The following is a 15,868-nucleotide window of genomic DNA, read 5'->3' as shown; positions in this document are numbered from 1 at the left end:
CGTTTAAATGCAAAGTGCTTAGCATTGGCCAAAATAAACACACTGAGGCTCACAATTGTAATGTGCCAAGTACACAAAATGAGAACATTCTTTAAAAGCACTAGTTATACTAGTGGGAAATCAGGAAAAAACCTGCTCTAATATATTTTCCTTCCTGATTCTATAACAAAGAGAAATTGAGATATCACCAGCATAGCAAGCCTTGGTCTTAATATAGACAGGAAAATTAAATCAGGAACATACCAGGTTCATCCAGACTCTGTGTCTACCAAAGTGCTATGTCAGAGTTTGAACAGAAGATGACTAACCTGATATACATTGGAAATATAATACAGTGCAGAGGAAGCAGTCCAAGAGGTTTCTAGAGTGTGGAGAATATACGCAGCTGGTATAAAAGCCAATCAGGGCTGGTGCCCTGCTAGACCTGCTCTTCACTAACAGCGAAGTACCGGTGAGTGTTGTGAAGGTTGGGGACTGTCTTGGGCAGAATAACCATGATATTGTAGAATTCTTGGAGATGTCAGAAGGGTGATTAGCAAAACTACAATCCTGAACTTCTAGAGGGCAGACTTTAACCTGTTCAGGACACTTGCTGCAGGGGTCTCTTGGGAGTCACTCCTTAAGGGTAAAGGGGAGTTGGACTAGATGTCATCTTGGAGAGTCCCTTCTAACTATAAGGATTCTGATTCTATGGGTTTTGTACAAAGGTAATATTCCCCAAATCCTTTTGGCCTCCTGGTAGGGTAGCACCCAAAGTCACAGAACTAAAGGGTATCCTGCCCACCAGCACGCAATACTGCATTGGTCCTCTGAAGCCAGAGCTATCAATACCACAAGAAGGAAAGTTTCCAAAGCACAGCCAGAAAAAGAGCCGTGACAGTCTCCAGTGTTAAGACTGCAGGCATTTTGGTACCTCAAAAGCTACTTACTATCACATCCTGTTCTCCTGTACACCTAAATATCTAACTGAATCTAGATGTAAAGAATGACATCAATGCAAACACATACCTGTGCACATGCGCGCAAAACCAGGAAGCGATAACCCTGTTTTAAATATACAGCACTACACTTATGGTCTGCCCTGGTTTTATGTTTTTTAGTTATTGGTATTCCACATAGCATCATGTAGTGCACTGGGAGTTGAGGAGTTAATGCTCCAGTTCCAGTCACCTAACCCAGAGGAGACAAGCACTACACAGCCCAGAACACTGTTTGCTGAGCTGATATTACTTATGCTCAGGGGAACAGATATAAGGCCTTGGTAGGCGTTTGTGTTTTATTTGTTTGTTTTTAACCTACACAAGCCTTCCATGATTTCAGGTACCTATCTGATAAAACAAAACACTACTTAGACATCCTCACTCACAAAGGAACACAGATGAGAGAAGACTCCTACAGAAGAATGTGTTAACATCACCCGTTTGATTAAACCCTTACAATTTTGCTTAGCAAACACTTCCTCATCTATTATATTTTGCACATTTAAAACTATCAGAACACCTACACTACTATGAAAAAACAATAAAATCAAACATTCTCAGTTGTTGTTTATCACATTTTCACTAATGAATACTGCAAAATTGAATTCTGCAGATACATTGTGTTGGATTTGTTGTAATAATTATGCCTATTTATCAGACTTCTAACATGTACAGCAAAGCCATTTTGAGGGTATCGGATGAAAATTGGTTTTAAATTAGAGTACAGCAATAAATAAGCCTGAGATCAATACTTAAATGACAACTAAATAAAATTAATGCAACTCAAGTTTATAAGCTTAAAATTACAGACAAATCAGAGAATCATAGAATTACCAGGGCTGGACATCTACAAACTCAAATATAGTGTAAGAGTGCACAAAGAGGAGGAAAGATACCACAACTGAACGGCTTAAATCCTTATGATAATAATAAAAATTAAACAAATTTTGCCCAATAACAGCACAATTTCTACTTTTAAGACACCTTGTGGGGCTTTGCATAGACTGTAAAAACCAACAGACAACTTCATTCTGGCAACAAAAAGACTAATAAGTTAGGAATTCTAGTTGAAGACTTCTTTTTCTAGAATAGTCCCACCATTAATTGCAATCTAGTAGTTGTTTTCAACATTTTATCTTCCTTGAATATCTATATATAATAGGAATTATCAGACCAAATACTGTATTTAGTTTAATCTAATTAAGGCTAGAGGGTAATGAGTCTCAGCAGAGGACTACAATCTTTATCACATCACAAGCTATCAAACCTCAGTTTAAAAGTACCTCACATTAAAAAGTTGAAATTTTCCAACACCACTAAATCTTTATTAAAAACTACAAAACAACAGCAGCCTGTCTCAGCTTACATCTCCAAAGAGCAGAAAAATGTCTGCTCTCACTCAACTCAGCAACTGAACTCATTTGTATTCATAGAGGGGAACAATCATCTCATCTCCCTCTCCCTGCTCTTCTAAAGCAGCCCAGGATATAGTTGGCCTTCCAGGCTGCAAGTGCACACTGCTGGTTCACATCTAGCTTCTTGTCCACAAGGATCCCCAAGTCCTTCTCCACAGGGCAGCTCTCAAGGGTTTTTTTTTCCCAGGTGTTTATACAGACTGGGTTCACCCTTGGCCAATCACAACACCATAAACTTGGTGAATCTCATTAGGTTTTCATGGCCCCACTTCTGAAGCCTTTCCAGGTACTTCTGGATGGCTTCCCTTCCCTCCAGTGTATTGACTGCACCGGTTTGGTGTTGTCTTCAAACTTGCAGAGGGTGCACTCAATGCCATCATCTGAATGCCCCTTACTGGACTGATCCCTGATTTTCACCCATAAGCTCTCAGCCTGGTTGTAGCTGTTACTCAGATGCAACTCTTTGCAATCTCTTCACTTCCCAACATAGAGGGAAACTTCCCGTCCCTTTCTACCTTGCCTATCTCTTCTGAAGAGCCTGCAAGCCTTCAGAGTATTATTCAACAGCATGATCATAAAGAAAATGCTAACATTAAGTCTCCTCCCTCAAAATCAATGGATTTATTTATTTATTTATTTATTGTCAAAACATAACATGATTAGTTTGGGGGTTTTCTGTCTTTATAATTATTATACTCTAAAATATTTTGTACTGTTTTCAGAGGCAAAAAATAGTTTGCCACCAATTTTTCCAGATTTTTTCCATTATCAATGGATGTCCTGTTTTTAAATGACATATGTCATTGTTACTCTTCTCAAAGTGGTCTTCCCAGTAGGTAATTTTAACGTCCTAGTGCTAAAAGTCAACTTCTCCACTCATCTGCATCACAAGGACAAAGTGGATCAGTACATTCTTTCCCAATCTTACTGATTAAACTGCATTTCAAACTTCTCATTTTCTGTACAAATCACGCTGATAAAATTTAAGTCAGTCATTAATCCAGGGAAGGAAAAAGGATATATTTATTTTTTTAACCCTCTAATGAAGATTTAAAGGCCTTTAGCTGCCTGCTGTCAGAATCTGCTTCTGTATTCTTCCTGTTTATGTAAGTTTCCCTTGGCAGTGCTGCTGCCTCCAATACTTATGGATGATTTCTTTTGAATTGGAAAGCCTATATAATATCCAAAGAGGAAACTAGGCTTGATTCACCTTCATTCTATGTGGGAACAGATTTCTGTACTTAGAAAACTCATAGGATAAGAGTTAATTTTATCTCCAGAGTACAAAGACAGAATATAACGTCCTCCTTTATAGAATTGTGCAAAGTGTCAGAGCCTTAAAATTTCATTTCTTCTTTACTATGTGAACACATTTTTTCCTCCTCACCATCTTTCAGTGAAGTTCAATTGAATTCACCCTGCACAGAACAAAATTCTCAATAGATCAGGGACATCAAACTGCCTTGACTTTACCTTCTATTAGCACAGCTATGCACAGAAAGACTAAAGAAATTACTGTTTTAGTATGATTTACTTGACACTAAGGCTATAACCACAGTTTATATACGAATAGCACCAAACCACCATTTACAAGGTACTGATTTGAAACAATGCTTCTTAGTGGGAAGAACACACATTACTAGGAGCTACAGTCAAATTCATTTTCTGCTCCTGGTTTACTTTGTACTGCCTGTACTACTTTGTCTTTTATGCAATCCATGTTTTTCAAAGTACTGTCACAGCCCAAACAGTCAATAAATATACTGCCCAATATAAACAACTGTGCCAGCTTAATAAATACACGGGATTATGGTAAAACAGTACATGTAAAGACTTCAAAATCATTTAATTTAAGTATGCACAGTTAGAATAAAAACACCTTGCCACAGATAATACCTGAAATGGTAGTCATAACTTCTCTACACACACTGTAATAGCATTATTAAATATAAGTATTATTTATTTTCTATTACAGATAACCTTTTCCAAGTCTAATATCTGTGCATTATCTGTGTAACAGAGATGAATAACATTTTGCTACCTCTCAGTACAGAATATAGCTAATGATACCATTTATTACATTTGGGGAGATATCCCTAACTTGTTTATCTCAAGGAAATAATGCATAAGCATGCATCAGCTGGAGGTCTCACAGATTTATTCAGGAAGCAGTCAAGGATCTCTAACAGAGGAATTTTTAGACAACACCATGCACTGTCTATAGTGTTGTTTTTTTTTCCCCTTCACACAAATGATGATTTTTATTTATTTATTTAGTCAAAGCCTTGAATAGCCTGAAAAATACATTTCTATCCATTGGCATCTCATATGCTACAGCACAGCTGCTACATTCAGCTGGAAAGCTGCTGTTGTCTATTCTTATCTCTGAATTGTCAGGATGAATGGCAGTAGGGTATGTGCTGAAAGAATGGGAAAAATAATGGGGATTTTTATAGTCACAGGGGAATCTGAGATTGCTGCATTCAATATTTGTCAATACAAATAGAGGGTAAATGCAGTGTTTGAAAGACAGGCAACAGTAGCTGAGAACAGAATTCCATTTACGCTATGCACCTCTATCTACCTGTATGAAGATAGAACCTTTACAATTATATGGCAGCACTATCAATTAAAAACGCATCATATTTACACTTGCAAACAGTTTTCTTATAAGCATACTGCATATTCAGTGAATGGAGGCAAGGCACAGAAAAACAATCTTTCCTCAAAAAACTACAATTCAATTTGTCAACCCGATTACCAAAATATGAGGTCCTTGTTGAAAAGGCTGATATCAATTACTGAAAATCCTAAAAAGCTGTTAGTGGGCATAAAGGGAACTGGCAATGTCGAATAGAGGTTCTACAAATACCCATTAAGTAGGGATAGCTGCTAGTTCCTTTCTCATATACTAACTCATTCACAGAAGGGAGATGCAATTCACTCAAGCCAAATTTTTCCCAATGCAAATGCAGTTTACTAAAGAATGTGTGCTTTGTGATAAGCACCAATCATATAGATGCCCCAAATTACATCTACACAGAAACCCAGAAACTGCTCACTCAGTGGCTCACAGAATGCCTATGCACCTTCGCTATTTTGAAGTCAAAATGCTTTAGTGAAAACAGAGAGAATCACAATGACAAGTTATCAGAGACATCTATATATGCAAAATACCCCAAAAACATTTATGATATTACGAATGTCAACTTGCATTCTTTTCCCTGAGCATTTATCTATTCTCCAAGCACTTTAAAAGCTAGAAAAAACATCAATCTTCATGTAGAGTAGTATCTAGAGAGCCCAGTCAGGCTGAAGGTGCACTTAGTGCCTGACTGAAAGAAGCTACACAGCTACTGCTCTGTTTCTGGCTGCATAGGGTTGTTTTATTTTTTCTCTTAAGCACTTTCTTGTGCAGAGCTTGAAGGGAATTCATGGCAGACAATATGTGCAACCTCTAGTCAAGAGCAATAATGGGTACAAGGGTATCAGGGCTGCAAACCCAACATAAAGCCTATGTACAGAACTCAATTTCATGAACAAGTGCTGTGTTGAAAATTAGGCATATAATAAAAGCTTCTGAAAGAAACAGTCAAAACCCATACAAACTTCATAGAAGCTGTTCAAAAATACTGTATCGATAATGCCCAAAGCCTTGAATAAACCTAAAAAATACTAAGACTGCCGCAGGGAACAACAGAGAAAAAAATCTGCTGAGGAGAACAGGAAAAACTATTACAGGCAGTCAAGTTAAACAGTGAAGTAAAAAGGAATGTGATAATATAAGTTGTAGAGGTGCTTGGTATCAGGAAAGGGTCTAGAAATTCAATGAACAACTGGTTCATAAACATATACTACAGGGTATATGCACTAATACATCCTCACACTCACAAATCCCAGTGCCTGCAGTGAGGCAGGCTAATACAGTCTGCTATCATAGCGTATCATCTCACTGAAGGTACCCCAGAGTTTCACTGTGAATTACTTTTTCTTCTGGGTGGAGAATTGAAGCAGTACATCTAACGACATCCCCATCAACTTACTTATGTTTTGAATCAAAGGAATGCTGACTATGTTCATTGACCACTCATTTTAGGTAGATGTGGGGATATTCAGTCACTCTGCAGACTGACAAGCACTGGGAAATTTCAGATTGACAGCATCCAGACTAAGTTGCTCTAAAATGCCAGTAAATCCAGCCACCCATTCAACATTTCTAACTTCAGACAGAAAGGTAATCAAGCATCACTGAGTCACTCTATGTTTAAACTGAGAAATAAATACTTCTGATGGAAGAAAAAATAACAACCCATAAACAGAACAAAACAACACCTTTTCTTTTAAAGCTGACTCACTAAAATAGGCTATAAAAATGTTAACCATTGAAGAAATCACAGAATCACAAGGGTTGGAAGGCACATCCAGAGGTGAAAATTTAATACATTTTTCTATGTTTTTATTGTTTTTATTTAATTAACCTCCTCAATAACTAAGTACCAGCACACTACCAACATCATTCACATCCTAAACCCAAAGCAGAACATCACACTCACTACAAGGGAAAAAACTGTTTTCCAATCCAAACCAGGACACAGTCAAATTCTGACATTTCTTTGACTTCACATGTGTACTCCCAACACTTAAGCGTTCCTCTTACCTCATTTTGGAGGGCACGGATCATTTTGCTTTTCCTTTCCATTTCAGTCTTCAAAAAATTTATCTACAAGTGGAAAACAAAAACAAAACACTGAGTTTCTGAAATGAAGCCAATCATAGAATGGCTTAGGTTAGAAGGGACCCAAAGGATCATTATGTTCCAACCCCTCTGCTACAGGCAGGGCCACCACCCTCCAGACCTGGTATCAGACCAGGCTGCCCAGGGCCCCATCCAACCTGATCTCAAACACATCCAGGAATGGAGCACTCACCAGCTCTCTGAGGAGCCTGTAACAGCACTTCACCACCTTAAACTCCTTTTTAATACCTTTTAACCTTATTCACAACTTTCAAAGCAAAAAAATACATAAACCATGCCTAGCAACAACGTATCTTTGAAAGCTACTGTTGTTGCACCAACAGGTATACATTATAGCTCTGAATAACCTGATCAACCTATGAAATGATAGATGTTACTTAGTGAGAAACTTAGAATTGAAGGAAAAATCACTACACATAAAAAAACCCCTAACTTTTGTACCAGAAGATATAGTGCCTGTTTTTCTAATGAAGTCCAAGGTGATCCTCAGTGAAGTAAGGAGGTGTATAGGAATATTAGCTTATGATTTCTAAACTCTGTAAGATACCACATCTATCACAGCACGTTTCTAACGTTTATTGGCCCTGAGGAGGTGAGACTGACAATTCCCATCAGACTCACCTGTGGAATAAAGCCTAAATTATACATGAAAGTAGTTAAATCTGCTCTTCTGTCCTTATTCATTTGCAAGATTTGGCCTGGAAGGTAACACTCACAATCTTAGTTTATTAAGCAGTTTTAAATGTATTTTTTACACATCTAAATTCCATTTAGCATGAGTTTTCCTCCAGACTTAAAAAACTTAATTGGAAAAAGAACATTTTAACTATAACAACTAGCATTAAATGAGCACAGTGCTTTCATCTCAAGGTGCCCATAAGCATCCACCTACAATTCAATAAATTATCATCCCCGTCAGTATACCCAATGCTCCACTTGTTCTTCTCCCCACTTTTGATACAAACGCTGCTAACTATCCATGGGAAACTACAGTTCACCTGACAGTGCCACAGACACATTAAGAGAGAGGAAAAGACGTAGGCAGATGTCAGTATTTGAGAAAACATTACTGGGCTTGACACAGCTCTTACCAATTATCCAAAGATAGATGAGAGAACACCAGCTTAACTTAAAGCAAGTCTATATGGGGTGCACGAGACACATCTCAACTGCTCTTTGTTCTTGTTTGACTTTTAGCTATTTCCTACACTAGGCTGTCTTTAGTCACTACCTAGCAGTAATTATGAAAACACATAACAAAAATGTATTGGTGGTTCTAAGAATGAACTTCTCAGTATTTAGCATGGATGCTGCTTCCGTCTCCTGGAGATGGACATCCAAGGTAGTCAGAGCTTTGAGTGCTTCAGAACTCAAAGTTTATAAAGGGCAACAGGTTCCATCCAGTAGCCTTTACTCACTGCAGTGTGTGACCTTGAAGTGTTCAAATTAGGCATTTCCCAACTGAAATATGATGTGCTTTAGCAGATGACTGTGACCTAATTCTGTGAGACAGATATTAGTTTCCTTACCACAGACAAAAGGTGGAGGAATACCAATGAAGTAATTACTGCACAGTCAAGGCTCAGCCATACACTTACTGGTTAGCTCCAGACATCATCTACATTGCTCAGAACTAACAGTTAAGATAGAAATCAAAAACATTCATTGACACCATTGACTAAGTCACTAACATACTCAACACTGACTTTTATGGCCTTAATTTCAAACTACTATGTAGAAATTGATTCTAAAAGCCAGAGAAAGTGGTTGAGGCCATGAAACAGAAAATACTCTATCTACTGGTTAAAAAAAAAAAAAAAAAAGAATAAATTACAAAGCATTCAATGTTTCTGAAAGCAAAGCCAAATGTATTTTGTATGTTAAGATACCTTACATGAACAACCTTTCAATTTTAAGCTGTAGTTTAATGAAAAAGCATTTTTGTCATAGAGGCACTTATGACTGTCACAAGAACTGTTAGTAAACAAAACATGTTGGAGTGAAATGGACATCCTATCTCATTATAAGTTTGTAATATATCTTAGGATTCTTGTTTGGCATTAGATATCTCAATTTAACCCCATGTGTTATATCTGTGCTTTATTATGAACATCCTACTGATATCCAATTCATCATATTGTTTGTGTTGTTGTTGTTACATCTTTTTATTTAACAAATTACACGCTGCGGGATTTTCTGCAGACAAGTTTTCTCCCTCATTTTGGCAGGCTGCACAATAACTATATTGTCAAACAATCCCATCACCATATCTATTACTATCTATTACAAAACTATTACTGTTATATAAGATAGCAGCAGGAGCAAAATGAAATGAGAAAGGCAGTCTAAAATTAGATTACCTATCCTAGTTTCACTGTGTTCTTTTTCCTCCTTCCAATCCTTATGGAAATTCCCCCGCTTCATTCTTCACTGTCTCACTCATCTAAAGCAGCCCAGCTGGTTTCATATACTTTGATTGAAATTTATAGGAAACGACTCTACAGATCTCAAGGTCACTTCCTAAAATAGCAGCTACTTGCAAAGATACAAGCAGTTAGCATGAAACACAGTCAAATGAACAGCCTATCTTCCAAAAGCTCTCAAAAGCCTGTTAACCTAAGTCAGAAGCAAGAACCACTACTATCTTATATATTCAAGTTCACTGAGAAAAAGAAGTTAAACATGTAAATGCATTGTTTGCTCTCTATTTCTCTGCTAACAACTGTAAAAAAAATCATTCCTCCAACCTGCATCCTGTTTCTTCCCTACTTGAAGAAACAGAGTCCTCATCCTCTTGCATGCACTTTACTTTTACACAATAGAAACATCATCATCTCACAAGTGTTCTCTGTTGAACATAAACATTAACATCTATATACATTGCACTACTCAAGACAACAAAAGGGCTATGTGTTTGCAACCCCTCTTTAGTGTTCAGTATGAATGGTGATGACAAATGTAACCTTATGCTTATTTACTCTGATTTAAATCCCCAGACTTCACTCAACAAATCCTGTAGGATGAAGAATGCTTGGGCTTGATTAGAATTAAACTCAATTCATAAAACTAGAACTAAACTTAGGCTAGGCTTGCCTCAAAGTAACACAAGGCTTTCTTTCAAAACTCATATTTTTAATCACACAGAATCAGGTGCAGACTAACTGTGTGCAACAGCATATAATCAACAAGAATATAGATGTATAATTTGACAAGAAAAGCTAGGCTGGTCTTCAGAGAGCAAATAATTCATGTTGGAAAAGGATAATCAGAAATAAATGGAAAATGCTCACCAGTGTTATAGGCTTGCAAGAAAACTCCAAGAGGAGGGATCTCCAGAAAGAAATCCTTCCCCAGTGGCAATCAGCCCTTAAATGGGGTCAAGGAGAGGTGCAGCCAGGCTCCACCCCTTCCATTACATGGCTGAATTGCCTTCACCTGTGCTCCCAGGGAGGGCTCATTGCTCACCTCAGGTGGTCAATCAGAGGTTCGGGCCATGCTTCATTCAACAGTTCCCATACAGACAGTAATAATATGTATTTCTATTTCATCTTTTCATCTGAGGACCCCGCAGCACTTCTGGAATATTAATTCAGCTTCATTACTGGCAAATATGTACATTTTACCCCCAGGCATAAGGAAATAAGTGTCACAAGCCAAGAATTCATTACAGCCTTCCTTAAAATCAGTGGCCAATTAAGTATTCTATTATTGGCAACTTGAGGAATACAGTTCAAGAATTCGGTTTCTCTAACCACATGGCAACACTCCAAGTTCAGTTCTATTATAAACTCAGGGATTTTTCTACTTTGTGTCTGCTTTTTTGCTGTTTTTTTTTTGTTTTCTGTAATGGTTTTATGTTCTTCCAAAGCACTATTTCAGGGACTGAATTCATGCAAGGCACCAGTGTTCAAGTTAAAAAGACAGCACTGTATCATCAAGAACAGAGCCGATAATCCATTCGCTATAGCTGAGATTTATTTAACCCACAGCTGAGTTCATCTCAAGGCTCAAAATGGAATACAGAGATTAAATGTCAAAATACATTTTCCGCATTTCATTTGTAGGGCTAGAATTCGCTGAGCCACAAAAGCTAGCAAGAATGTGCCAATGTATCTGTAAAAAGACAATTAAGACAACATTGGAATAGCCTGTTTAGATTATATATCCAAAAGAGAGAACATGGCTTTATTCTTTTATTTCATGATAATATATCTTAAGGAGAAAATCTTATAAGTGCAGATTGTGATTTCTATATGCATTCTGGCCTGACTGTTGAGAAAGATCCAAGTATAGTTTATACTCTGTAAGTTCAGTACAGCATACTTTTTATTTTTTCCCTCAAGTATAGAAGAAGGCTTTTATTCTCTCATTAAACCTACATGTACTGACAATCCAATAATGACACATCGTGGGAGTCAAAGGAACTGGTAAAATGTTACCTTTACACTTCTGATTTCTGAGTAACAAAGGGAAAGACACTACATATATCTATTTATAACCCAAGCGCTACATGACCCATATAAATCATAATTCAACACTAGATGGCTATTTATGTTTGCCATTGGTGACATAAATTCTCAAGTTCAAATGGAGGGACCTGCATTTGCCTTCCCAGCTCCAGAATCTAACTAGCTCCCTGTGGAAACTAAACTGTGAAACTAAAAATACATCTACAAAATCTTCTAGCAGATTATTTACAAGCCCAGAATGAGAATTACAGAACACCTGAGGTTTGAAGGCATCTCAGGATATCATCTAGTCAACTTATGTTCATGTTACAAGAATACCACTCACCAGAGTAAAAACACGTTCATATTTATATTGAAGAATTAAACAAAGAATGATCCTTCTGCTCTCCCACAATAACAAAATTTGGCTATTTATGCTTTGAATTAGCACTTTTTTTCTAGCGATAATGAGATCAGCATCAAATACACTACTATATATACTGTACAACAATCAGTAGCGATTATATAAATGTCAATGGCAGTATGACAGTGTACTCTGGTACAGGTAAGACATGAGGATCCATAAAGGTACCTCACTGGCATAAGGACTTGGGCCCAAACCTCAAAGATGCTAAGTACACGCACCTAAAGCTCACAGAAATTAGACCAACATATTAGCTTTTCCAAGCATACAAATTTTCTCCACTCCTTCCCTCTGACTCTTATAGAGTACTACTATACATTTCAAACCTAAGATACAGTTTTTACATGTAAACAAATTTGAGATGATGACAAAAATCTCCATGTTAGAACGAATTTTAAAAGGACAGAAGGAAAGAAACCAAAAATTGGAAGAGGAACAGAGACTCACTCACAGTAGCCTGCTGCTTTTTTGCTTTCTCAGCTGCCTCATTAAGCTGCTTTTGAAAGGCCTCCTGGAGAGATTTCATTTCTTCCCTAGTTGAAAACACAAAACACAAATTTCATCCCAAGTGTCCATTAAGAATTCAGTTATCAGCTTCAAGAAGAAGTTTGTTTTTAATTGTAAGAGTAACTGACAGATGTGCTGTATCTGCTAGGTGTCTTACTAATAGAATTAAAACAACCTCATGAACTACAGTGATGGTGCCAGACAAAAATCACCTGATGGAATTTGGCTACACTTAATGTCCACCAAATAGCTTGTTGTATAGAACATCTGTCAGTGCCTACTTTCTAGGAAAAGATACTAGCATTAAAAAAATCAAGGTAATTAGGCTTCTGAAATTATATTGGACTGAAACAACACAGTTATCAAGGATAACTTCAAAAAAGGTTATAAAACCACTCTAATAAAATTCAACATGTCTCTTTCTAGAAAGAAGTAACAGGAAAGTCAGTGGAAGATTTTGTGTACAAATGGACAAGAGAAAACAAGGTAACACTTTAGAATGGGCATTATTCGAATCAAAACGTTTCTGCATTTCAGGTTTCTTCCGAGTGATTGCAGCAGGCTGAGATCCTCTGCTGGTGATCTCCTTCTACCCACACGACACGTTTTGGAGCTGTCACACAGTACAAGACTGACATATTTCAGAACATCTGTAGAGAGATTTCAGAGCTGTTTCTTGCAATAACTTCCATGAAAAAGGAGCAGCGTGGAACTGAGCTGGTAATTCAGTAATTCAGCTGGTAATTTAACTCAAAGAAAATTAATTTGGAGTGGAAAGCACCTAAACTCATACCAGAACAGAATTTGTGACCTGCCGGATCATTTTTTTGTTTGTTCAGGCCTCAATTACTTCAGCAATTCGGACAATGCTAGATTGAAACAGTCTGATAGAGAGAGATTGAGCAGCATGGAACCAGTGCATCATCAGCACAAAACAGCTCCTTTACTGTACTAACAACAGTAATCATTCTGAAACACTGATATTTGAAACAGCTCTTCACACTCTATTCCTTCTTGACATAGAGGGCAACACCTCCTCCCTACACCATGATTTTCCAGTAGAGCAGAAGCTTCCAAAAGCTCTACAGTATTTTATTATGACTCCAACTTGTTTCCTACTGAAGAACTGAAGGTTCTTGTCACAAGCCCTCTTTCACTGCCATATGCGCTTCTATAGGTAAAAAAAATAATAATAAAAAAAAAAAATAGGTATACCTTCAATAGGTTAAAAAAATTATCAATAAGAGGTCCAAGGGATTTTATTATGTAACATCGTTTGAAACAAAGTGATCTCTATACTAGTTGTGTTTACTCGTGATGGAAGTTATATTTACTTGTCCCAACTCCAATGGCTAAGTGGGTCACAGTGCTGAATGACAGTACTAAGGAACAGAAAGTTTCATACCTAAATCTTCCTGAGACATTCAAAATCCTTTTCTTTAGCAGGCACCTCCACGCAGCATATTAATGTCTGTCCAGTATCAGCGCACATGCCATTTGCTTCAAGTTCTTTTCACAAGATAGATTTCCTTGCCTTTATTTTACCGTTAATGTTATGATCAGCAGAATCCAGTCTACATGACTGTCTAAAATTTAAGGCAAAAGGAAAGGTGGCATTTTCTAATGTAACTGCTTTCACTCTAGAAAGTGAAAGAAAAGGGAGGAAGTATGTTCTTACCTTTGCTTATGGCCCAGTTCCAGCAGTTTCTGCACATCACTTCTGGCTGATGCTTCATCACTTTTCAAAGACTGATAGCAAAGCAAGAAATCAGTCACTAAAGACATCATCAATGTTACTCAGTAGCAAAATGATCGATTGGGCTCTCTTTTGTAAAATACTCTCAGAGAACTGCCAATGATAAGAAAAGGAGGAATACCTGGACTTTACTTTTTACCATCATTCAGCTCTACTGACTGCACATATCATTCTGCCTCAAGCATTAAATGTGATCTGATTACAAAGTAAACAAATAAATGACTAAAGACATTAAGGAGGCATGACAAAGATGAGTGGGTGTACAAAAATAATAGCAGGGCACTTCTTGTGTATATCTGGATATCTGCAGTGTTAAGTTTAAAATACCTCGTGGTATGATTTTTCTGAGTACTACCATCAATCTGCAGCATGAAAATAAATCCCATTCTACAACAACTTAGCTACATGGAGAATCCTATTTCTCAAAAACAAAACAACATAGAATAATAAAGGAGTGGCAAAGCACATGAGAGGGTAGGGTTGGGTGAACAGAGAAAGTGTTCTACAGCGCATAGTACACATTGATTGCAGGAGGCAATTCCAGAGTATAGAATGATGTAGCACAACAATGTACTACAACATAGTACTAAGACACAGTACCTGTATTCTATGAAAAGCATAAATATGCTACTCAATATATTTTTCCCACTTAGGTTACATCAATAGGATGGAAAATACACAATGCCAGAGAATACTGTCCTTTAAAAAGGCATGCAATACAGAAACTGTCAGCTGAAAATGAGCCTTTACTAGACCAACAGGCTTTATCAGGCAGATAGGGAAGGTCTTAAGGAATCATCTGACCATTTCAATACTTCAGATGCAGAATAGGATCTCTACTTTTCACTCTGAGGAGCAGATTTGATTGCAGAGTAAATCTGACCAATGCCCTTTCAGCCAATCTATGATACCCAGAAAACGCCTTTAGTTAGATGGGAAGGTATCTCAAGTCTGAATGGCTGGCTGGCAGCTCTTCTAACACAGTTTGACAGTTATACTTGTAAAGTAATCCCCTGCTGTAAATCCAGATTGCATGTAGGCAAGGTAAAGTGAGCAACTATGCTAAGCTTAAAAGCAAAGAGGAAGCCTACAGCAGGAAAGGAAATCCTTTCTTAGTAACTGCCAGGATAAATGTGTGGAAACTCCACTAAGACATCTTATTGTTTTCTATTTCTTCTTTTGTTCTACTGTATTTTGTTTTCACATTTCCTTCCTCTCTTTTGCTTTTTGTTTTGAATAAATGGACACTCTACTACTTCCCTTGGAAACAAGACTGTTTAATGCAAGATCAAAAGAACTATTTTCACTTTATAAAATCAACAGTAACAGTGGCTGTTTAAAGGCTAGGATGAAAAACCTCAAGTAATTCTAAGGCAAAGGAACCCAGATATAACCTTACCTGGAGATTTACTTTAATTCCCTCAAGTTCTTTAGAAGTCTTTGACAGTTGATGAAGAATATTGCTCCTTTCCTTAAAGACTTCTTTCAGCTGTCTCTCCAGTTCTTCATAGCCCTGCCTAACATAGAAAACAAAAGCATGAGATTCTCTTAAAACACCCCTCAGTGCACTTCAAAATAGTAT

At 37.3% G+C, this 15,868-nt stretch overlaps 1 protein-coding gene across 1 annotated transcript in view; it reads right to left on the bottom strand.

Annotated features, from left to right (window-relative positions):
• The window catches only part of LUZP2 (leucine zipper protein 2), a 101,563-nt gene that overhangs the window by 43,361 nt on the left and 42,334 nt on the right, over positions 1-15,868 (bottom strand). Inside the window, exons 2-5 of the mRNA XM_032445007.1 lie at positions 15,686-15,803; positions 14,209-14,279; positions 12,475-12,556; positions 7,053-7,115 (exon numbers count right to left, since the gene is read on the bottom strand). Coding sequence (XP_032300898.1) covers positions 7,053-7,115; positions 12,475-12,556; positions 14,209-14,279; positions 15,686-15,803 — 334 coding nt within the window. The remainder of the gene's footprint in view (positions 1-7,052; positions 7,116-12,474; positions 12,557-14,208; positions 14,280-15,685; positions 15,804-15,868) is intronic.

Source organism: Coturnix japonica, chromosome 5, assembly GCF_001577835.2.
Source record: "Coturnix japonica isolate 7356 chromosome 5, Coturnix japonica 2.1, whole genome shotgun sequence".
NCBI lineage: Eukaryota > Metazoa > Chordata > Aves > Galliformes > Phasianidae > Coturnix > Coturnix japonica.
The sequence above is the reverse complement of the archived record's forward strand: the minus strand, read 5'-3'. Positions and strand labels throughout refer to the sequence as shown.